This window comes from Babylonia areolata, chromosome 1 (assembly GCF_041734735.1).
Source record: "Babylonia areolata isolate BAREFJ2019XMU chromosome 1, ASM4173473v1, whole genome shotgun sequence".
Lineage (NCBI taxonomy): Eukaryota > Metazoa > Mollusca > Gastropoda > Neogastropoda > Buccinidae > Babylonia > Babylonia areolata.
This window is the reverse complement of record NC_134876.1, coordinates 70,499,218-70,523,217: the sequence shown is the minus strand read 5'-3', so window position 1 is coordinate 70,523,217 and position 24,000 is coordinate 70,499,218. Positions and strand designations below refer to the sequence as shown.

Below are 24,000 nucleotides of genomic sequence, written 5' to 3'. Positions count from 1 at the left end.
GGTGTGGTTTGTTATTGTCGTTGATTGATCACAGACTGTTGCAGTACAGTTTTCACATTTGATGAGATGGGCATGAATCTTGTTTTGTTTGCTTTGTAAATGTGTGTGTGTAGGTGTAGGATTATAGGTGTATGATTTGTTTGCTTTGAAAATGGAGAATAGGTGTGTATTAAGAATTGTATGTATTGTATACTGATCAGTGTGTATATATACACACTCTAATGTGTAACCATATAATTGATTTTTTTGCTTCTTGTTGCCATCATCATCAGCACTAATGGGATGCGATTACTCCATTAGATGCATTAACTTTTTGGAAGGTGTGTTAGCTGTTAGGACATCAGTCTTTGTGGGAATCTTTCTACCGTGTTTCTTTGTCAGTATGAAAAACAGGTATCAGTCTGCATACTTTCTGTCACCTCTGCAGGATAACAATAAACACATACTAATCAAAATCAGTGTCAGCTATTAAACACAATGGCGTGAAGAAGACCTTTTGTTATCATTTTAATAAATCAAGGCAAGATGAGTAGTAGTAGCTGTAGTGTTAACATGTTGGACTTGAAATGATAAAGCTGGATAGTTAGAAAAGAGACTATGCAGTTACTGCATTTTAATATATGTGGCTAGGAAGGGACATTGCAGAAGATACTTTCGGTTTGATAACATTTGAGAATCATTAACAGCTTCATCTTTTGTGAAGGACTATAACTCACAAAGTAGGAGACAGTATTGTGCAGGCTTTTACTTTAGTGCTGCAACCCCAACTGTGCTAAAGCCCTGTTGGCTGAGAGTTGGGGTTGTTAACTTGGGCAAGACACTCGCCAATTTAATCAAATTCTAGCCCAGATTGTCTGGACTGCAGTTGCCTTCTCTGCTGTTCTGATAATCATACATGACTGACTGTCATACAAATCTTGGATAAGACATATGATCCTTGGGGAAGAGTTGTGGGCAGCAGCCTTACATCACAGCTAGCCACGGAAGGTGTCTGCTCAGAGCTCATGCTCCATACTCCCACATGCAGGTGATTCTGCATTCTATGACTGCACAAAGTGAGTGACCTTGTTGGGTGTTCATTGTCATCAGCGGCCCGGCGTGTGTCTAGGCCTGGCATAATTGATCGTAGAACCCAATCATCCTCTTCATCCTCATCCTGTTCAACACCTGTTGCGCATATGTGAAGAAAAAGAACACAGTAAATAGTAAGTGAGTGTGAGCTAAAAGGCGAGTACAAGTTTGGCAAGGTGTGCTTTTGTGATGGGTGGATGCATGTGGTTTCGATCTTTTTCTTTCTTTTTTTTTTTGTAATTTTTTTAATACATTGTGCATACCTTTCTTTTATTAAATAAATGTCAAAACTAGCTAGCAGCTAACAAGTTAGGTGAGAAAGCTGTGTTGTAAGTTGCATGGTGAAGCACAAAGCCCTCATGTTGCATACATCATCCCCTGATCTGTTTTTGGGGGACCCATGGTTGCTGCCCAGCCCCAAGTTATGTCGTTGTCACTAGGTGTTCATCTTTATGAAGTTAATGAGGATTTTGTGACTATTCACGGTGAATTCTGCATTTCTGATCTGCACATATACATCTGCACAAGCACAAACACACACATAATATGATCTCTGGTGAAAAGAATATCTCTGGAACAAAGAGTGCAGTTTTAGAATGACTTTCTTACCATTCCATATCATTTCCACTTATGCTTTCACCCTCCCCCCTGCTCTGTAAAATATGTTTATCTTTCACACATTTTTGGGGAGTAGCTTCTTCTTGAGTGTGTTCAAGACTTTCTCTGCAGATGGCTGCCAGTGATGGCAGACCTGGAAAGACAACGAGGGATGAAATTGCCACCACTTGCTTTGGCTGCAGTCAAACACTTTGCTTCCTTCATAAAGGGTACAGAGAGAATCTGAGCATTGTTTGGAGTTATAGATTTTGTCCTGTCCCTTTCTTTTAGACTGCAGCTCTTCCAGATCAAGCCATTTCCTTGTTACCTGTTACCTCTCCATTGACTTCTGATGTCACTTGTTTGGGCACTAGCGAAGACACAACCACCACTCTCCTCCACCTGTCTCTATCTTCAACTGCTCTGTGGGATTCTGCCAGATTTTTACCTGACCATTCCGGAATATTGTCTTCCCACCTCTGCCTTGGTCTTCCTTATCTGCGGCTTCCTCTGAATGTCTCTTGCGAGAAGGTCTTTGCAAGAAATGTTGAGTCCCTCGTGCAGCAGTACCTTAACACTTTCATTCCATAGTTTGAGCTGGCATAAAAGATGATTAAATGGAGGTTGATAACTTTTGAGAATGACCGAAACAGGTTGTACAGGGGACTGGTTTCCTTCTTATGGTTAGTAGTGAAATTTTCTTCGAAAACGAGCATGACTGTTTCTGAGCTTTTTATATAGGTTATATTTGTGAACGTATTCTTTTAAATTTTTGGAAAATAAGGTATGCTAAATGGCAGTTAGTTTTCATAAAAAAAATGGAATTCAGTCTCTTTAGGTTCCATTGTATTTGTATGCATGGTCCATCAGAACTGCGATTAGTTGGGGCTGTGTTTTCCCTCTTACATGTGTAAATGCATGTGTGTGTTTATGAAGATTTTTATTTAATTCTGTGTTTGAAACCATATGTTTGGTCACTTTTTTAATTTTTCGTGTCTTTGATTTTTTTGTTTCTGTGTTATTGGAGACGGTTTTGGGGGGGTGGGGTGGGGGGGTTCTTTGGGGGAATGGGATGTGTATGTGTCTGTTCTACAATATTTTCATCATTTGTGTGTTCATGTGTACTTACTTGCTCATGTTCTGTCCCTAAAATTGTCGGTTGTTGTCGTTTTTCCAGTTTAAATAGATGTAGTGGGTTTTAATGTTAATGTGTTTGTGTACATTATTTCATTTATGCATTTTATGATACTCGCACTTAAAAGTTAACATTGTCTTTTATATATATATGTTTGTTTGCTCATGCATGTTTGTGACAATGTGTCTGCATGCAAGTAATTTTGTGTTTGTGTGTTCATGTGACTGTAGCTCTTTCTGTGTCTTATTTCTTTTTCTTTCTTTTTTTCATGCTTATGCATAACATTGTTTCCATGTATATGCATGTTTGTATCTGTGTGCATTTTTTCAGCATGTGCACATGCACAATTGTGCTGTTGTTTAGGTGTATGTTTGAATCTTTGTCAGTTCTTCATGTCACATCATATCAAAAGTTTTGAACTTAAGCTTCATATTATCATATGTAAATGCTTGGGTATGTGTGTGTGTGTGGAGGAAAAGATTTGATAAATGCACAAGATTGAGTGAGTGAGACAGAAAGGTTGTTTGTATGAAAAAGGGAAGAAGAAAAAATGCTTTGTGACTGTTGGTAAGAGGTTTCCACAAATAAGTGTGTCTGTGAAGTGTGTGACTTTGATGAATGGATGTGTGTACACGTCAGCTTAAAGAATTTATGTGAAAAGTAACAAGTCTGTAACAACTCTGAAATGCTGGCTAAAACCTGGAAACCAATTTCTGTATGTGACATCTACAATAGAGGTAAGTTGTGGTGTGTACTTCACCTTTGTTGTACAAAGATAGACTCATTCAGAACTGGATTGTCACTTTACTTTTCTATGACTTAAAACAAACAGAAAAAACACATGGTAAATGTACTTCATTAGTCTGGGAAATATAGCTCTTTTAATGTATTTGTTAGCAGCATCATATATTCTCAGACATTACTGGCTGTGAGCAATTGAAATCTATATGTTTTATTGTGCACAACATTAGTCTGATGCTGCCTTTAAAAGACATGTCATCCGAGCACCATTTTTGCAGTGTGTGATTGCTTGGATGTTGGGGAGAGGACAGATAGCAGACACCAGACAAGCACTGCCGGAAAGTAATGCACAGCACTGAGCGACTGATATCAGTCAGACAAAAAGCCGTACCCACACACACAGGAGAGTGGTGACAGCCTCCCTGGAGTGAGGACAAATTTTTATGCCATTTGGCAAGACATGATGGTGACAAGATCAGTTGTCTGTTTGAGAGTAGTGTGACAGGAAGTTGGTTTGAGATGTAGTGTGACAGCAAGAAGAACAGATAACTTATTTATTTATTTATATTGGCATCAGGAGTAGTATCAGATGTGAGTTGTAGGTTGTGTGTGCAGTTACTTTATTTCTGGAACCATACTTGGACAAGTCATTGTATCTTTATGCTTTTTCTGTGTTCTTTGGCTTTGGTTTTCATGGTCAGATCAATCATTCAGCTGTTAATGCACGCTTGGCTGTTTGAATCAGTGCAAACATTCAGTATGGAAGTGTGTAGACTGAAACATCTAGGTTCAGAAAGATCCCAACTTGTTCTGAAGGAAGCAAGCTAATTGTGGCACCTGCCTTCTAAAATATCCAGCCTTGTTTCTGGAGTGATACCATATAGTTAAATTGCAACATCTGCCTTCAGAAAGACCTATGTTCAAGAGTAAATACTATTTTGTCTAGTCTGGTTATAGGCGACGTTGACAGCCTGGCAGCTAGTGAGCAAGAACTCGCCCAGCTAGTTGAACTGAATTAAACATTGACAAGATATGGCATGGAAATCAGTGCCAAAAGACCAGGTTGATGACCAACTGCTCCACCACCATCACTGCTGATAAAACTGTCTACAGATGGAAGCTAAGAACTGTTCAACAGTTTACCTACCTGGGATCCATCATTAGCAATGAAGGGTCGAAACCAGAAATCCTCAAGGGTAGTAAAGACACCATCAGCACTGTCCAGACTGAAACTTGTATGGAAGGATATCAACATCGCTGTGAAACTCAAAATCAAAACACCTGCATGCACTGGTTATATTCTGTCTTCCTGTATGCATGTGAGACATGGACCCTCATGGCAGATTTGAAAAGAAGAATTCAAGCCATGGAAATTAGGTGTTATTGCAAGTTACTAAACATCAGATAAACTGATCACTTCACCAGTGAACAAGTATGCCAGACTGTGAAACAGCACATTGGACCTTATGGAGATCTCCTGACATCAATTAAGAAAAGAAAGCTACACTGGCATGGCCGTATAACGAGATCCAGTTGCCTTGCTGAAACAGTCCTCCAAGGAACTGTTGAGGGAGGGAGATAGAAGGGAAGACAGAGAGTGATGGACTGGCAACATTGCAGAAGGGACAGGAAAACCATTTGTAGAGACCCAGGCTTTGACACAATTGACAGACCTGGAGGAATCTGGTGAACAGTTCTGCACGGTGCCCAATGACTCTTCACAGAGTTGAGGAAGAAGAAGATGATAGTTGGGGTAAAAGAATAAGGGATTCAAATGTTGGTCACATGAAAGCTTTTTGTATGCTCCTTGATTTTTTTCATTTCTTTCTCTCTCTTTCTATGTTTTTAACTTAACTAAGCTTGGAGAATTTGAAAAACAATTTTTAAAGTATTTCATTTTCCATGAAACACTCTAGAAAAGAAAAAAAGTGATAAAATTCCAGGCCACTGTCTTAGACGTTCAGAGCAGTTTTCCCTTATCTGCCTTTCTGCACTGTGCTTTGTTTTGAATAAATGTTCTTCCAGTTTTGTTTGTTTGTTGGTTGGTTTTTGTGTTTCTTTTTGTTATGTTTTGTTTTTCAGCTCCCTACAATTAACCAGTTACTCACAAACTAATGTGAGTTTTTGAAATTTATCTGCTTCTTGTATTTCAACCAATCAGTGTGCTAGTTGTTGTTATGTTTCAGTCGGTCTTTGAATTTCATTTTGATGAAAATAGCAATGCGTTTTGGGCTGACTGGGAGATTTTTCACTCTTCTGTTGTTTTTTCATGTGTTTGTGAAGGATCTGTTCATTCATAAAGTTTGTTTGACCCCAGAACACAAAATGGGTGAACTATTGAAGGAAAGAAAAAGGGGATGAATAGAAGACTGACTGAAGTGACAAGAGGTGGTGGTTTCAGTGGAGAACATTTTAATTGCACATCAAAATATTAATTTTGTTGGTTAATGATATAGTCATACCCATAGCACAGAAAAAAGACAGTGGGCTCTGTTCATCTTGTTTATTTCTTTTGTGTGTGTGTATGTGTGTGTACAAGATTGCTTAAGGCTTTCCCACAAAACTGAAGAAAATTTTCATTTCAGAGATATTGTTGGCCCCTTGTTAAAAAACTGGAGAATAATAGGAGATGATATCCAGTCAGATAAGTCATTTATAGTTGTTCACCCCCTGGCCCCATATTTCTTTGAGTCCTTTTTTTTTCTCATCACTGTATTGATCATTAAATGCGCCATAACTGCTGGTTACATTCAAAAAGCAATTCAGGATTGTTTTTCCATCAGCTTAGTGTCTCTGGTTCCAAAAAAATATATTCTGAAGACTGGATGGATGGATATGGGTACTTACATATTGCATACTTATCATCAGGTCAGAGACCAAGCTCAAAGAGCTTTACAAACACAGAGTCATATGCACAACAGGCTGCCTACCTGGATAGAGCCAGCTGACAACTGCCATTGGGCGCTTATCATTCATTTCCTGTTTAATTCAATCAGTTTCAGTCATGCACACATACACACTCATACAGACATGAAACATTTTACTTGTATGACTTTCTGTTTATTTGATCCCCCTAATACTGCTGAGGAGTTAATATTCACTGTGACCCATCCTCCCTTCTCTTCAAATTGTTCAAGATTTTTTTTTTCTATAGATTTTAAAACATTCAAGATGCATATCAGGGTTTTGGACACTTCATCACATCTCAGCATGTCCAGAATCTACAGAAGATGTGCAGAAATCTTACCATTTAAAAAAATCCACCTGAGAACAGATATGGTCAGAATCACTGGTGCACGCAAGCTGAAACAGAATGAGGGTGATGTTAATGAAAATTTTATTTTGGAATCTGGTAAGTGGTCTGTGTTGTGGTTGCAGAATCCCAGCCGTACCAAGACGTGGACCAGGGGGCAGTGGGTGGAGAGGCAGGGGACAGCCATGGCATCGCTGGCTTGAGGCTAGATGATGATTCAGAATTTCCTCCCATGACACACAAGAATGACTAGACCACCCACATCCTTTTTGGGACCATCTGACCTACTGCCAGCAACCTTTGTGAAGTCAGACATGTCATGAATACCTAGCCCCCCACTCCAACCTCCAACCCCCACCCCCATCCACAGCTGAGGACTTCGATCATGGCTCCAAGAGGAAAACTGATCCTTCTGTTTCTTTACCATCCGTGTGTCCTTTGCCAATTCATGTCATTTCATTTTTGCATCTGTTGCTGCTGACAGTCAAGTAACTTGTGGCATGTGATTGTCTTTCATTTCTGTACCAGTTGAGCTCATGTCACAAGTTGTAATCAGCATAGGCTGCATATTTTCTACCATCCGTCGCATCCTGGCTGGCTCCCCTTCTTACGCTGTAGGTGCTTCATTCTGTTGACTTAGGTTGTTACTCTCTGTACAGTGACTGCATGGCTGAAGAGATTTTGATAATCTGTGGGTTTTATTTGTGAAGTGTGTGAGATGGCACTTGGTGTGTGTATGAGATGGAGATTTGGAGTTGTGTATTGAGAGAGGAAGGTGTGAGAGTACAGTTCATTTTCTGTTCATATCAGTTTAGGATATATGACTTGTACCATGCACTCTAGCAATACTGTGATGGAAGTCAGGACAGGCTATTAAAAAAAAACAAAAAAACAACTCTGTATTCTTGCAGCTGATTTCAGCATGTTCAGTCTGAACTACATCAGAGTTTAGAACTTCCTCTTTAGGTGTCATGTTTGATCAGGACACGCTGTTTTCTAGAACAGTAGAAGAGACTACCATGTCTAAAAAGGGGAAGAAAAAACAAGGAGATAAGAATAAATGAAAATATCTCAAATTAGAAATATACTGTCAAAATTAAAATATCAGATTAAAATAAATCTCAGTGTAGAAATATCCTGTCATCGAAAGATAAAATAAAAGGTTAGAAGGTTTGGTCCTGCTTTTAATGTTGTTCTCCTATTTCCCCAACTGTACTTTGTTCAGCCTGACAGCATATGGAAGGATGGTACAGTGTACCAGAGCATCCCTGTGTTTCCCTGTGTTGTGAACTGTCCTCTGCTCCCCTCACCAGCCAAACAGTTCAGTTACAGAAAAGAGAACAATCTGCCGTCCTGGCAGCACACTTGTACAGAACAACACGACAATATCACAGTGTTCTGATCAGTGGTACACTTTGAAGAAAGCTGGTTGATTCAAATTTGGTTGTTAGAAAAAAGGCCAGCAGAACAAGACAAGACTAGTTTTAACAGACCAGAGACGTACTGTCACTTTTGCTTTTTGTTGTTGTTGTTGATTTTGACTTATTACTAACATTTTTTTTCTTTCTTCTTTTCCTTTTTTTTTTTTTAAATATATATAGAATTCTTTTTGTGACTTCGACCTTGAACATTCAGTAAGGTCATTTAAAATGTATCCATAAAAGGAAGGACCATGAATCAGTTGGGTGTTGGTCTTCTGATCCTGTGTTCACCTGTTTTGGTATGGTGTTGTGACCTTGGGAAAGGTGCTTTACTCTGATTTCCCTCACTCCACCCAGGTGTGAATAGGTACCTGGTGTTGGTAGGTGAAAGTTAGGATGGCAGGAGAGCATTTGGCCCTGCCTTCCTTGACACAGTGAATATTGAATTCACTGCCTTGGTGGCTTTGAAAAGCTGTGGGACCTTTAACTTTTACTGTATAAAAGTATAAAAGGAAACATCACTGTTTGTCATCATGTTTTGTTGGTATTTTTTCATCACTCATTGGCAAAACGTTTAAAGAAAGAAACTATTTCATGTAACAAATGAAAACTTGGTATTTTTGTGTGTGAATGAGGAGAGACATTACAGCAAATTTCATTTTAAACACTTATTTTTTTAACTTTTGGACTCGTGTGTACTGAAAATGAGTCTGTTTTAACTCTGTTTTTGGGTGTTTGTATGTGTGTGCATATGTGTGTACAAGTTGTAATCTTTTAAAGTGGACATTTTTTTCAGCAACCTCAATAGAGAAACCAGACTACAAGATGATTGGTATTGATTAAATCTATCTAGCCCATTAAATCAGCAAAAGCTGTTCATATAATTTTTTTCATTAATTATTTTAAAATCTATTCTTTCTTAAAATATGCTTGATGTTTTCTGCATTGTTAAACATACTGAAGAAGTGTTTTCTTAGACAAATATATTGGCATTTGAAATGAATTCAGTAAAGAAATGATCACGTTGGTTTATTTATTCAGAATTTTATATTCTGTATAACTTGCCTGTGTCATAATAATAACAATAATTTACTGACCAGTAACAAAGAGTTAATAGTGACAAATGACTGACAGGGTTTTCCCACCTTTCCCCATTGTTTCTTCCTTCCTTGTCTATAGCATCAGGTTGTAAGTACAGTAATTGTACAGAAAAGAAAATAAGGATTGCTGGATTTGTGAGGAAACTTGACCATAGACCTTGCACTTTTTTTTAGGTATGAATGCAGAAAGATAGTTTAAAATTCAAGTCTTGCCTGAGATGATCAGACTACACATGACCAGTTTGTCACAAAAAAATTGATATTCAACCAGTAAGAAGAAAAAAACATATTTCATTTTTAAGTGCAGACATATTATATATTCTTCCCCAATTATTTTATCAATGGCAATGTGAAGTTAAATTAAAACGCAATAATACTGAAACTTTTCAAATAACAGTGACCTTTCAGAAATGTAATAAGCATATAAAGTGGTGGTTGTCCTCACTGTAATTGTGGAAATTTCAGTAGGAATCACTTGTGTATCTTTTAGTAGTCGTCGTCTTTATTGTCATATATGCATGGTTTTCAGTTCAGCATCACATTTCTTTCTTTTTTCCCCTATTCTTTAAATCATTATGATTTTGCTGTGTATGTAAGGAAAATACTTTATACTGCCAGTACTATACAGCAACACCTGGTTTTCATTTTCACTTCTGGTTGTTGGTTGTTTTACCACTGAACGTTTTTGTTGGTAAAGATTGTTATGTAGATGTTCATTTTTTTTATCACTGTACTTTACTTTACTGTTGTTGAAGGTACTTAGTGTGTTTACTCATATGTATGTGCAAATTATTGTTGTTGTTTTACATGTGTTTTGGATTGTTGAAAGGATGTAGAAGAAAAAATGAGTGAGAGAAAAATATTGTCTAAAAAGGAAAAAAAAAAAAAAAAAAAAAAGACATTTGCACAACCTGTAATTCTGGTGAACTCGGAATACTAAAAATACCAGACACTTTCCACACATTGAATGTGTCCGTGTCATTTCAGTGAAAAACTGAAACTGATGAAGTGATGGAAGAAGGAAAGGTTAAGAATAAGCAATTCAGTGTTAGCATCCATTAACCATTTATGGCATTGTTTCATCAATATAAATTCTGCATATACAGAAGGCACTGTATATTAACACTTTCTACTTCACACCATAACTGCTTTGGTGCCATTGCAATTGATGCGCTGACTGCCCAAACTGTGCTGAGGTATCTATTCAGATCAGTGTGTCGGCGTTGGAATCACACACAAACAATTACTCAGGAAAGGAATGCAACTCCTGAGTGCAATTTAAGCATTTTCTTTTCCTTTTATAAAAAATATACTTCATTGATAATGGTATGGAGATAATGCTTCACCACTCTCAGCGATACATACAAACCTGTACATATTTCAGAACAATCATTTGAAAGGTTGAGAGACACGTGCAGTGCATCAGTGATCAACAAAACTCATGATACTTCAAGATTTTGCAGTCATTCTGCATTGATTATGCTGGGCAAAAATCTGGTTGGTGAGGTAGAGTTTAAGGCTATTCTTTCAGTTATTGACTGGTCAGAATTTGGTTCTATTAGAATTTATCATGATTTTAGTTTAGAAAATACACGGCACTGAATTTGAAGCACTTCTGCAAAACATGCCAGAGATTGCTGAATAGCAAGTCATGGTGGCGTTTGATGGGAATCTTCTTTAGGGATGGGGAATTAAGAGTGTTAATGGTGGTGGTTTTGTGTATGTATGTATGTGTGTGCATGAGAAAAACGCTGCTTTTTCATGATGAACAAGGAAGAAATTTATAGCAGATCAATGCTACATTTGCTCCATTGTGTTTAATCAGGGTATTGCTCATAGTTGTTTTTTTCTGGTTTATGTCATTAGTTAGAATAGTATATATATTTCGATTATATTTTTTGTGGAGTGAATGTATCTGTATAGAGCTACACAGTCCTTTGAGTTGGCTGGTTTGAAAGTTTTTACACAATGAAACTTTGGTTTTCGAATGAGAAAGGTACAGGTAGAGTTTTAACTTTTTGTCATTTTAAAATACTGGTTGTTGCTTTTTATGAATGTTATGTATATACTGGACTTTATCTCTTTTTAATACACTTACATGTTTAAATAAATGTACCTTTATCACATTTTGTGTGGCATGATTTTTGAACATTGTACTGTCAGACAAACAGAGAAGTCCTCACAGCCAGAAGCAGAAACATGAATGAAAATGTGGCACATTGTTGTGTTGTGTCTTTGCCAGTATACCATAAAGTTACAGCTAGTAGATTAGGAAAAGTGTGGGGGTGTTTCTAGTCATGTGCCAGTGTACCAGGATTTCTCTTTTTCTTTAATTGTGAAGAATGCATTGTCTTTGGAATAGATTTCTTTTTCTTTTATGATATTTTTCATAGCATTACATTCTGCATTGAAAATGGATCAGCTGAAAGAACATTGGATGGAATTTTCCATGGAAGAGCCATTTAATGTAGGGGGTGTGGGGGGGTTGAAGTATGGAAAATATATGGCATGTATTCAGATGTGTCTTTGGAGCAGTGATTCAAATACTTTGAAAATCACAATCTGAACTGGGCCAGCTTGTTGAAGGTAATAGTGGGTGGTTGTAAAACCTTGACTGCATGTGAACAGTTAATAGCGTTAGTTGACCATTAATAAGATACTGTGGCTTTGGTGAAGAAAGAAGTTACCAGTACGTTGCATGGATCCAAGTGCAGTTCACATATGGATCCATTTCATTGAGCACTTTTTCCTATTGGTGACTTGCTTGAGCACCAGTGAAGTGGTCTGTCTTTCTGAATGACTTGCTGAATGCTGCATGGTGAACAAATGCAGTAGAACATGCATGTTCATGTCTCTTCCACAATGCAGCTTTACTTGTTGAATCCATTGTGCTACTCCTTTTGTGTCAATAGAAAGCTCAGAAATCCTGTCACCACAGAGCCGTTTTCATCACCACTGGCAATTTGGATTCTGACCATCTTTTGCTCATATTCAGTTTCGTCAGTTTGTATTGCAAACATGTTGCTCACTTCATCTGAACTGATGGCTCTTTTCCTCAGTCTGCAATTTAGTCAACTGTTAGGACTAATTGTTTTTCAGTGTCATGTTTGCCAGAAAAGTTTCATGAATAACTAGTGGTTATGTTTTCTTTATACCATGTCATCCATGGGGTCTGTTGTTCCGAGAAGCAATCAGTTTTGTGCTTTCCTGTTGGTAAGATTTTCCAAACAAGTTTCATTTTCCTTTTGATTACAAGCAGCAAAATGGCCATCCAGACCGGCCTGTTTCAATGAAGTGAGTTCAGTTCACCAATGTATGTCATTATTTTGCATGTGTATTGTTCAAGATGAAAGGAGAAGTCTCCATATGTGCCCCAAAGACTGTGCCATGCCTTGTCTAGTCGTGTTCCCCAGTGCTCTACTGGCGCATAGAGCTTCGAGAATATGCGCTATAGCAAGATGTCTTAATGATTAAGATGTCTTAATGAATAAATACTGGGGCCAAGGCAATTTCTGGACCTTTTTTTTTTTTTTAAGATTTACTTCACCTGGGTTGTAGTGTCTTTGTTTCTGTCACACAGCATTGTCTTCATTCTCGAACGGCATTGTGTGGTGCACAAGTTGGAAGGAATGGAATGCGAGTTGTGTTGACTCTGAACTGCTGGGTTGGTGTCTGTGGATATTGCATAATTTTGTGATCAATTAGGTCTGTTGGTGGCAATATCCTGTAGCTCGTCTTTTTTCATTGTGTAATGTTCTGTCACCCTATATCAGACTGTTGTGGTATTCCAGCATTCTTTTTCACCATCGCACCACCCCTTTTCAGGTTGCTGTATTATTTCAGTGGTCATGTTCACAAACACCTCCCCATCTCCACACTGTTTATTAAACAGCAGTACATGTAGCACTGGAAATGTAATGGCTGATTTTCAGTGGTACATGCATTATAAAGTTTTTCAACAAACCTGTCTTTGGTCCTGAAGTTGTATGCTCCAAGCTGTCAGTCATCTTGCAGCCATACATGTTACTGTGTTGTTGCCCACCCAGCCGTGGATAATGCACAATGCACATAATGGTTTATCATATGTGTGCTTAACATACTTCAATCTTGAACTTTCTTCCTTTTTTTTTTTAACTCCTCTTATTTTTCCTTGCAAAGGTCTTTTTTTTTCTTTTACAAATAAAAATATTTTACAATCAGCGAATCCCAGTAGGACATTACAATATATCACTGCAGATTTTTAAGCAGAACCATAAAGAAACAAGCAAGAAAAAAAATATAAATGAACAAATGATTTTGTCAATGAATAAATAAATAATTGAATAAACATTTACATTGGTAGTGTAAAAGGAAGAATCATATTTTGTGCATATCTGTTTAACAGATGAAAAACAAATCAGTTTCATTCATGAAGGAAGATATTTATCTCACCACCATACATTTTTTGGTTCAGACCTGGTAACTGGTACACATTCTCAAATTGAGAACACGTATTTCAATAGTTAAAAAAGTGTTTTTGACAGCAATACATTCTTTGTTGTTGTTTGGTCTTTTTTGGGGGGAGGGTTTTCCCCATAAAGTACATACAGAGGCTGGTCTTTTTTTTCTTTTTCTTTTTTCTGGCACTTTTTGTTTATTGGTTCATGTGTTGTAAAGAGTGACTGAATGAAGACCTTAAAGGAAATGGCATAGGCTCTTGGTAGACTGTGAAGGCTGTATCCAGTTGTGAGGATATTTTATTAGCAGATAAGGAGCATTGTATGTGGTATATGTTAGCACTGGTATTACTCAACACTGTGTTCCCTCCCACCTCCACTATTCCTACTCTTGTTTCTTGCTGTGCTTGCATGGTGTACTGTTCACCATAATCACACGTTTTGTCTGAACCATTGCAGATGCACTGATCTTATCTGGTGATACTGTGTTGGCAAATGTAACCATTATTGTACAAGGCAATGAACTGTTTCTGACCATTTTGCAGAATTACATGTCTAAAAATGTTTGTCTTGATACTCTCACTTGTGTGTCCGCAAGACTGATGGAGAGGTTTGTTGAACTAGCATGAAAGGAAGGTGCGAGCATGGTGATTTTGCTCATCACAACCTCACCCCCCCTTGCCCCTAAGATGTTGCTTTGAAGAGGAAGAAGGTGAGCAGTAGTGTATTGTGAATCATCTCACCCTGTTGACACTTTTTTCCTTTTTTTTTTTTTTTTTTAATCAGATGTAAATGTCGCTAGTGTGACTGCTGTTCCTAATCTGTACAAGTTCTGATTTAATGTGACCCAGAACAAACAGTTATCTCCAGTTTATCGGAAATCATTGCCAAATTTCAGTCATGTTCAGCCTGATAGAGCTTGTTTCACCTGCTGCTGTGTCAAAATGGTTGGCATCCCAGACTGACAGTTGGGAGAATGTGGGTTCAAACCTCTGCTGAGGCATATTGTGGCGCTTTTTTTTTTTTTTTTAGCCTGTGGCCAGCTTGTGCCCAGATCAGAATTCTGTGTGTTGAAGTGGGAAGACAGGGACCACAGTGTCAAGTGTAAAGATTTTCATGGTTGTGTCTCTGAGAATGTTGCTCAGTTTTGTGGTCTTCCATACCTTGCTCTCATTGTGACCTTGGTTTTGATTTCCTCCTCCACATTCTTGTGAGTTATCCCTCCAGACTCGACATCACAAAAAAACTTTTGCAGTGCATACTAATTTACTTCAAAGAACCAGATCATGAAATGACAAGACCAGGATCATCTGAGGTGAGCAGTGTGTGAATCCTCTTTGACATCTGTTGTCCCACTCTTCGACCAGTTTCCAAAGCACCTGCTCCCCGTCGAACCTTTACAACAAAAAAAGGCAGAAAAAAAAGTACATTCATTGACCATGTTTGGTAAACAGATCTTAACTGAAACTTTAAAATGTGTGTCCAACATACCCATCAAAATACTATGGTCTTGACACAAAGGAGTTCAGGGAAGGTAAAATGACATCATCTTCCAGCTTCCTGTTTATTTTCAAGGTGATATCCAAACACTTGATCATTAGTGATGGTGTGGGGTTGGGTCTTCATGAGTAACAAATAGCATCAAAAGTGGCATAATGTTGACAGCAACATTTTCATCCTGAAACTCTGTTTTAAACTTTTTTTCCATGAGGTCTTAGGATACAATTTTTTTTTTAAAAGATTCAGTGACGTCAAAACATCAGCTGGGAGTCTGACAAACATCTGAGGTGATAGCAGTTGCATAAAACATACAGTTATTTCACCTTTCCACAGTAATGACTATCATTTTTTCCTGAAACTAATTTACACAACTTTTCCATGAGATCTTAGGATATAATTTTAACAATTCATTGACATCAAAACACTTTTTAAACAACTTTTTCATGACATCATAGTATATAATTTTAAGAATTCATTGACATTAAAACACTTTTAAACAACTTTTTCATGACATCATAGGATATAATTTTAAGAATTCATTGACATCAAAACTATTTTAAATGTTTCCGTGAGATATATGATATAATTTCAAGAAATCATTGACATCAAAACATCACTTAGGAGTCCAACAATATGTCGGACTATGTTCCACATTGTAATGACCAATCAGGAACCTCCTAACCCACTTTTGAATAACTTACTTATTGAAGACCAGTGGCAGTCACACATGAACAGAGTTTGAAGTTATGCCTTTCAAAAACACATGGGAACCAGCAATTAACTTTACATCAAAACAGATATGACTGTAAAGAATAATAAATTAAATAGAAAAGAAAACCTGGCAGTTATATGTCATTTACTCATTCTAAAAATTACTTCCAACTTGTACTCCGGAAGTGGAAATTTTAGCTGATGGCTATTTTTCAAATTTACCACTGCTTACCTGCTGGCATAGTAATATTTAACAGCAATGAATGACTGTTAATGTAAAAATAGCATTTTGCAGAAATTCAACAGAAAGTCCTTTTTTCACATAGTTATACCAATAATGTCTAAGGAGAAAAAACTTACCACAATGTTTTCTGTGACTTTCCAGGCTTCACAGGGATTTGGGTACTCAGCATAGGCCTGTTCAGACAAGTGTGTACAAATCATGAAAACAACAGCAGCAACTGATATTTAAAAAAAAAAAAAAACAACAACAAAAAAACATTAAATAAAACTAAATGACTATAATTAGTAAACAGAATCACACAACAGTGCACACAAGTCTGTCCATCCACCAAATATGAACATTTTAATCTTCATTCTGAGACCTACTGCAGCTTGAAAAATATTTACTAGTCATTTTTATTCTCCACATATACAATCTCCGGCATCATTATTTGCCTGTTTTTCATGTTCTGTAATTAAGTAAACTCCACCTGAGAATGAGTGACAAACAAAATTTAGCAAAATATTGATGATACTTTGGAGTGTTGACTTTGATAACCACTCTCATCCTTTTATTCCTGTGATGATTCAGAAAAAAAGAATGCATGAAAACATCAAAGAAAACCACTGCTCAGACTGCAGCAGACAAATCTGGGTTTCACTGATACTGTGTGAGGGACTCAAAATGAGAGCCCTGGATTCATGCCACTGAAACTGTGCAAACAACAACAAAAAAAAACTCGTCCCCCATTTTTTTTTTTTTTTTTTTTTTTCACACCTGAATCAAGCTCTACTCAGTAGTAAGAGGTGACTGGACAACATGTATCTTGTATATCATCACTACTGTACGGTGCATCAGTCTCCAGTATTGGAGTGGCGACATAGTTGCAATGTGCCCAACTTGGAAGAGAATGTCCACAGATTCAAGTATCATTTGTTGATCAGGATTTTTTCTCTCTTTCCGTATACCTTGAGTAGTGGTCTGGGTGCTAGTATTCAAGATGAGAAGAAAAAAATAAGGTCCTGTGTGCAGCATACACTGAGTGCACATTAACGAACCCATGGCACCAAAACTCCCTGGCAAATTTCTGAAGAAAAATCCACTTTGAAAATAAAAACAAATACACCTGACAGAAAAATAGGGAAAACAATATTGGTTGTGCTTCACTGTTGCCACACACCCATGGGACAGCAGCCCTACTTTCACACTAAGAAATATGTTGTCACAAAAAGTAATACAATACGGTACAGTGCATTGATTTCCATTTTATTAACAGCATCCACCGATCTAGTCTGTTTCACTGTAACTAAAACACAAACATGTCCAGCTTTTTTTTTCAGACACTTCATGCCTGTGTATAATCTGGGATGTACAAAGTTAGGTTTTTGTGCACTGTTTGCACCATCATTTCTTTCCTTCACTGGTGACATTGATCATTTTCTATAAAGCGATGTCACATGCACATGGCATCTATGGCATCTCTCTGGCAGTGAAACACAGCAGTGAGCATGCATTGTAACCAAAGCCATGGAACAGAGTGTAAGATACCCCTAACTGCAGACATCCAACCAGAGCCACAAAAACACTAGTTTTTAGTTAAAGAATTCTACACACCTGTTTCAAGGCCAGTGGAGAGGGGAACTGCTCTGTGATGGCTGCTGCCATGTCAGGCCCCAGGTTGTGTAACTGCTGAAGCTGTAGGCGCCACACCTTCAGGAGTCCTGCGCCGGTCTTGTCTGCCTTCACTCCCGCGCCACCCTCCTCCAGGAACGAGAACACCGAGTCAAAGCGGTTCTTCCTGGTGGGCACAAGATGGTAGGGGCTAGAGCACATCTCTTTGCTGAGGCATCTGACTGACGACTGACCATGAGCAATGTCTCTGCTGATGCATCTGACTAACATTAGCAATGATTTTTTCCCCACTAACAAGTGATATGGCAAAAAAAGAAAATCTACTAAGAAGCGAGAGAATTTAACTGCACTGGACTGAATCCCACAATCCCCACTTTTCTCCCCCTCTACTAGACCTTGAGTGGTGGGCTGAACACTGGCCATTCGTATGAGACGATAAACTGAGGTCCTTTGTGTAACATGCTTTTAACACACATAAAAGAACCCATGGCAACAAAAAGGTTGTCCCTGGAAAAATTTTGTTGAAAAATCCACTTCGATAGGAAAGCAAATAAACCTGCACTCAAGTTGTAGGCAGTGAAAAAAGGGAGGCACAACACTGTAGCGATGCGCTCTCCCTGGGGACAGCAGTGCAAATTTCACACACAGAAATCTGTTGTGAAAAATATAATCAAATACAAAAATAAAAAATGCCTGCACCTGTTCTGGCCTTCCCCGTCAAACTTCATTAAAATGCAAACGCAGAAAGCAAACACTTACACACAGTATTGCAAATATATTCAAAGCACACTTGCATGTTGCATACCAATAAAGTTACGCAAAACATTTGTCTATTATGACATCACTCTTAAAGAAAAGACAAAAAAATCTATGAATATATGATCTATGAACGGTGACAATGCACAATAACTGCACGCACACCACTACGCACTTGTTAGGTTTCTCCATGACCGCTTTAGAAAAACACTTGACCAGGTCAGCCACGTCCTGTGCACTGTCCACCAGTCGGCAACAACATCCTGTCTCCAGCTGGGTCACCACAATAGCCTGAAAACACCACCACACAAAATGAGAGTGGGAGGGGGGTGCGAGGGAGCAGAATGCAAAACCCAACTCACAAAATTTAATTACCTGTATTATACTGTACGATGGTATGTGCAAGGCTTATGCATGTAAACAAAAACATGAAATGAGCTGAAGAAAGTTGTGAGAAAATAAGAGATCAACAGATTCTTTTCAAAGAGTCTTCCCCAAGGTCAGCGGAAATGTTGATACTTCAAGAAGTGAATGAAAGATAACAAAGGATCACTGTTACCAAAGGATCAACAGCAAAAATAAACAACACAAAAAAAAATTAATAAACAATAATATGGATTTGTTCAAATGGTACCAGATGTAACACAGCATCTTCCACTTGGAAATGTGTGACAGCCAATCTTCCCCAAGGTCAGCAGAAATGTTGATTCTTCAAGAAGTGAATGAAAGATGTTAAGAAAGGATCATTGTTACCAAAGTATAAAGATTTTTTTTTAAATATGTATATATAAAGCGACACAAAAATAACTAATAAATAAGAAAGGATCACTGTTACCAAAGGATAAAGAATTTTAATATATATATATATATATATATAAAGCAACACAAAAACAACTAATAAACACTAATATGGATTTGTTCTAAATGATATATATATATATATATAAAGCGACGCAAAAACAACTAATAAACACTAATATGGATTTGTTCTAAATGATGATGTAACTTACCTCTTCCACATGGAAACGTGTGACAGCCACTGCCCCTCCATCTTGAACTCTGCGACTGCCCTTTGTCTTTTGACCTGTGACCTCTTCTCTATGCCTCCGCTTTGCAATTGCCTTCTGATCACTGGGAAGAAAAACGAAGAAGAAACAGGTTGTCAAAAATTTTTTTTATTCTAAAATAAAATGTAAAACTTTCAATGTTGTCCAACGTTTTCACTCAAATGGGGTTTATATCAAACATTCAAAAGATGAAATAGACTGGTGAACAAATGAATCAAGTCCATCTACAAAGAGAAAAGGTATTGCTCTTTTACCAACCACTTTCAAATGATCTTGATATCATTGAAAGAGAGAGAGGAAGAAAACAGGAAAACTATGCAAAATACCTTACCCAGGACATGCCTGCAGGTAATAGCTAATCTCTGGCCTGGCTGACCCACAAAAGGATCTCCTTCAAAAGTTTGGAATTTTTTTCAACATCTGAAGAAAAAAAAAAAGTTTCAACATAACTATAATATCTTATTACAAACCTGAAATATTTCTCCACCCCAAGAGCTGCAACAGACAGGTGTTTCGCAGGGTAAATGTGCTGCAGCTGTTGCACAAACTCTGTGAGCGTATGGTCGTAAGCCATACCTCCAGCTTTCTGCAACATGCACGCACACACACACACACACACACACACACACACACACACACACACTCACAAACACAGGTGTTTCGCAGGGTAAATGTGCTGCAGCTGTTGCACAAACTCTGTGAGTGTATGGTCGTAAGCCATACCTCCAGCTTTCTGCAACATGCACGCACACACACACACACACACACACACACACCCACACACACACACACTCACAAACACAGGTGTTTCGCAGGGTAAATGTGCTGCAGCTGTTGCACAAACTCTGTGAGTGTATGGTCGTAAGCCATACCTCCAGCTTTCTGCAACATGCACGCACACACACACACACACACACACACACACACACACACACACACACACACACACACGTAAGCCATACCTCCAGCTTTCTGCAACATGCACGCACACACACACACACACACACACACCCCCCCCCCCCCCTCTGACCCCCCCAGAGGTGAATCTTAAAAGAACCAGTTTTTTTTTCACCTTCCCCTCCACTAGATATTAATTGGTGGTATGGGTGCTAGTCTTTTGGATGTGAAGACACACCAAGATCACCAAATGCAGCATGCATTTAGCACAGTCAAGACTTTCTATAAAAGAACCCATGCCAACAAGACTGCTGTCCCTGACAAAATTCTGTTTTTGTTGTTGTTGTTGTTGTTTTTGGGGGGAGGGTTTGTTGTTTTTTTTATGTTAACTTAGAAACAAATGCAGGCAGAAGAAGAAAACAAAACAATTGGGTGGCTCTGTACCATTGATATACTCTCCCCAGGACAGCAGCCCAAACTTAACAGGAAATCTGTTCTGGAAAGAAAAGAATGCAATCTGATCTCATTATCTCTTTGTCATGATAGTTCCAGACTAGAACCCTGCACATAATGTTTCCAACTCAGAAGTATTTGTACTCATGCTCGTTTATTTATTCCTAATTACTTTCCTCCCACCTGCTAACCCTGGCAGTGCCAGTGTCTGAGTTACACTTGTCTGATAAGCAACACACTAGACGCCACGTTCTTGGCATCAGAGATCTTTTCCCATCCCTCTTGCGGCCAGTCAGTGGCGGCTGTGTGTGTTTGTGTGTATGTGTGGGTCTGTGCCTTTGAGTGCGTTTGTGAATGCGCGAGAGTGAAATTGTACACAAGTGTCAGGAGAGATATGTGTACGTGTGTGTGTGTGTGTGTGTGTGAGGGGAGGTGGGAGTGCGGGGGGAGGTGGGGTAGAGGATGAGGTATGTGAGTGTATGCATGCCTACACTGTGGGAGCAACAGGATATTGGAACGTGTATATATATATATATATATATATATATATCTTTGTATGTACGTGTGTGGGGTTGGGGGTGGGAGATATGGGCGTATGTGTGTGTGCTTGTACAAGTAAGTGTTCATCTCTGTGAGTGTGTGTTTGTGTGTGTGTGTGTGCCGTGGAAGCTGCGATACGTAGACTAGAAATGAGTGTGTGGAGGAGGGGGTAGAGGAGGTGCAAGGTAATGTGTGTGTGTGTGTGTGTGTGTGTTGGAGCTCATGTACGTTTATATGTATTTGACTGTGCTTTCATATGTGCTTGTACAAGTAAGTGTTCATCTCTGTGAGTGTGTGTTTGTGTGTGTGTGTGTGTGTGTGCCGTGGAAGCTGCGATACTTAGACTAGAAATGAGTGTGTGGAGGAGGGGGGTAGAGGAGGTGCACGGTAATGCGTGTGTGTGTGTGTGTGTTATATGTATTTGACTGTGCTTTCATATATGTGAAACTGCATGTCTGGTGCATTTCTGTTATGCATGTGTGGGTGTATGTGTGAATGTGTGTCTTCATATTTTACATTTATTTGCTTACTTATCACCATTGTTGTCTTATTTATTTATTTATTTATGTTTTATTATTATCATTTTATTAGTATTACTAATATTATTACTACTACCTTTTTCTATATTATAAGTATTATATATTTATTTATTTATTTATGCAAGCTTATCTATTATTTATTCCCCCGTTTTGTTTTGTTTTTTGTTTGTTTGTTTTTTGTTTTTTTTGTGTGTGTGTGTGTTGTTGTTTTTTGTGTTTTTTTGTTTTTTTTGTGGTTTTTTTTTGGTTTTGTTTTGTTTTGTTTTTTTTTCCCAAGGCCTGACTAAGCGCGTTGGGTTACGCTGCTGGTCAGGCATCTGCTTGGCAGATGTGGTGTAGCGTATATGGTTTTGTCCGAACGCAGTGACGCCTCCTTGAGCTACTGAAACTGAACTGATAAGGATAACTCCTGATGAGCTGATGGAGTAAACTGTACATGTAAAAAATAAATAAATAAATAAATAAGTTCATGCAGTTTATTGTTTCACTGGACTGCTGAGTAGCCCATGGTTTATGTAATTTATTGTGTCACTGAAATGTCATGAGTGCCATCGTGTTTCTCCAGTTTATGACATCACTGAACTGCTCAGGGCATGATGCTTCTGTCATATCTTTATGTGTAAAAATCACATGGAGTGTGCCTGTGCGTCATTTGGAAGGAAAAAGAAAAGTAAAAAAAAAAGAAACTTAATATCTTCAACAACAAAAATGGTAGCAACTGGCAAGGTTTCACAATATACTGAATTATTTCAGAGTGTTGGTGTCTGCATCCTTCTTGAACAGCACCAGACTCATTTCCTAAATTAACACCAGTACCAGTAAGCGTGCAGTTGAAAGTATCTGTTAAAAACAGCATTTTCTTCTTTTTTTTCCTCTATCGAAATAATACTTTTTGCTGGATCAGAATTTCACTGGAAATTACCATCTACTCACTGTCCTTCCAATCCCTGAGTAGACCTAATCATGAGTGTAAGAGAAAAGTGGAATTTTTATTTGACCAAAAAAGATCTTCAGAAATTTAAATGTCAAGTCCATCCATCAAACATATATACTGAGACTTCAACAACATTTAAAAAACATTTCTATTTCATAAAAAAAAATCTTAAATAACAATTCACTATTCTATTATTCGTTTGATTTTGTTCAAATTATTCTCTTTTTTTCTTCTCTCTTCACACAATTTCAGCCAGGTAACATAATGAAATTAGTAAAAGACAGAGAGATGCAGGAATCTTCCAACCAAATAACATTCACCTTCTGCTTTGTCTGTGTCAGACATATAAACAACATTGTCTTAAATAACAGCAAAACAATGCACTGTTTGTTTCAAAGAAGATTGTTGTTTAAACTTTATTATCAATACATCAGCACAAAAACAGTTGTAGTACATACCTTAACCTGAGAATTTACCATAGCAACAAACTGATCCACAGGGATAATAGACAGTACCTCATCTGTTTCCTCCACCTGTCTGGGCTCCTGAAATAAGAAGACACTATATTTCATTTTCAAGACTTTGTGCTTTATAAGACTTATCTACTGTCACATATGTTTGAGTGTGCAGGCCCTTGTCTCCTGAAAGGAAACAAAACAAACAAACAAAATTGATAATGAATGTTTTTTGCTGTCAACAATAAGTTTACAACTTCAGTTTTTTAGACAAAATCATTCAATTTGCCAACGTTATAATGATGATCACTCTAGACTTTAGACATATAACAATATAACACATTCATCATTATCAAAAATGTAAACAACAGATTCACACTAGTCACAAATAACACATTTAATTTCATACATGACAAGACTATTGGCAAACATACACAATCACAAACATTGCAAACACAGTCACAAACTATATTTGATATATCATGTGTGTGAACTTCACAAAACTCACGTTATTATCAGACCCATACACAAGCTGCCAT

The 24,000-nt window shown here is 37.9% G+C and overlaps 2 protein-coding genes across 5 annotated transcripts in view; one reads left to right on the top strand and one right to left on the bottom strand.

Moving 5' to 3' along the window:
* The window catches only part of LOC143286736 (WD repeat domain phosphoinositide-interacting protein 2-like), a 36,496-nt gene extending 22,176 nt beyond the window's left edge, over positions 1 to 14,320 (top strand). The window contains exons 11-12 of one of the 2 annotated variants that reach the window (XM_076594461.1): positions 5,627 to 5,660; positions 6,923 to 7,055. In XM_076594461.1, the coding sequence (XP_076450576.1) occupies positions 5,627 to 5,640 (14 nt within the window). In that variant the 3' untranslated portion in view covers positions 5,641 to 5,660; positions 6,923 to 7,055. Of the gene's footprint in view, positions 1 to 5,626; positions 5,661 to 6,922 lie in introns of both variants that reach the window. The other variant, XM_076594470.1, reaches the window with a different exon arrangement.
* A 681-nt stretch (positions 14,321 to 15,001) lies between these two features.
* LOC143293399 (structure-specific endonuclease subunit EME1-like) overlaps positions 15,002 to 24,000 on the bottom strand; it is a 10,072-nt gene continuing 1,073 nt past the window's right edge. For 2 of the 3 annotated variants that reach the window (XM_076604230.1, XM_076604240.1), the window contains exons 2-9: positions 23,970 to 24,000; positions 23,465 to 23,551; positions 20,114 to 20,229; positions 19,587 to 19,707; positions 18,752 to 18,867; positions 17,803 to 17,986; positions 16,326 to 16,382; positions 15,002 to 15,149 (exon numbers count right to left, since the gene is read on the bottom strand). The exon at positions 23,970 to 24,000 is cut by the window's right edge and continues 128 nt beyond it. In XM_076604230.1, the coding sequence (XP_076460345.1) occupies positions 15,039 to 15,149; positions 16,326 to 16,382; positions 17,803 to 17,986; positions 18,752 to 18,867; positions 19,587 to 19,707; positions 20,114 to 20,229; positions 23,465 to 23,551; positions 23,970 to 24,000 (823 nt within the window). In that variant the 3' untranslated portion in view covers positions 15,002 to 15,038. The remainder of the gene's footprint in view (positions 15,150 to 16,325; positions 16,383 to 17,802; positions 17,987 to 18,751; positions 18,868 to 19,586; positions 19,708 to 20,113; positions 20,230 to 23,464; positions 23,552 to 23,969) is intronic. The other variant, XM_076604248.1, reaches the window with a different exon arrangement.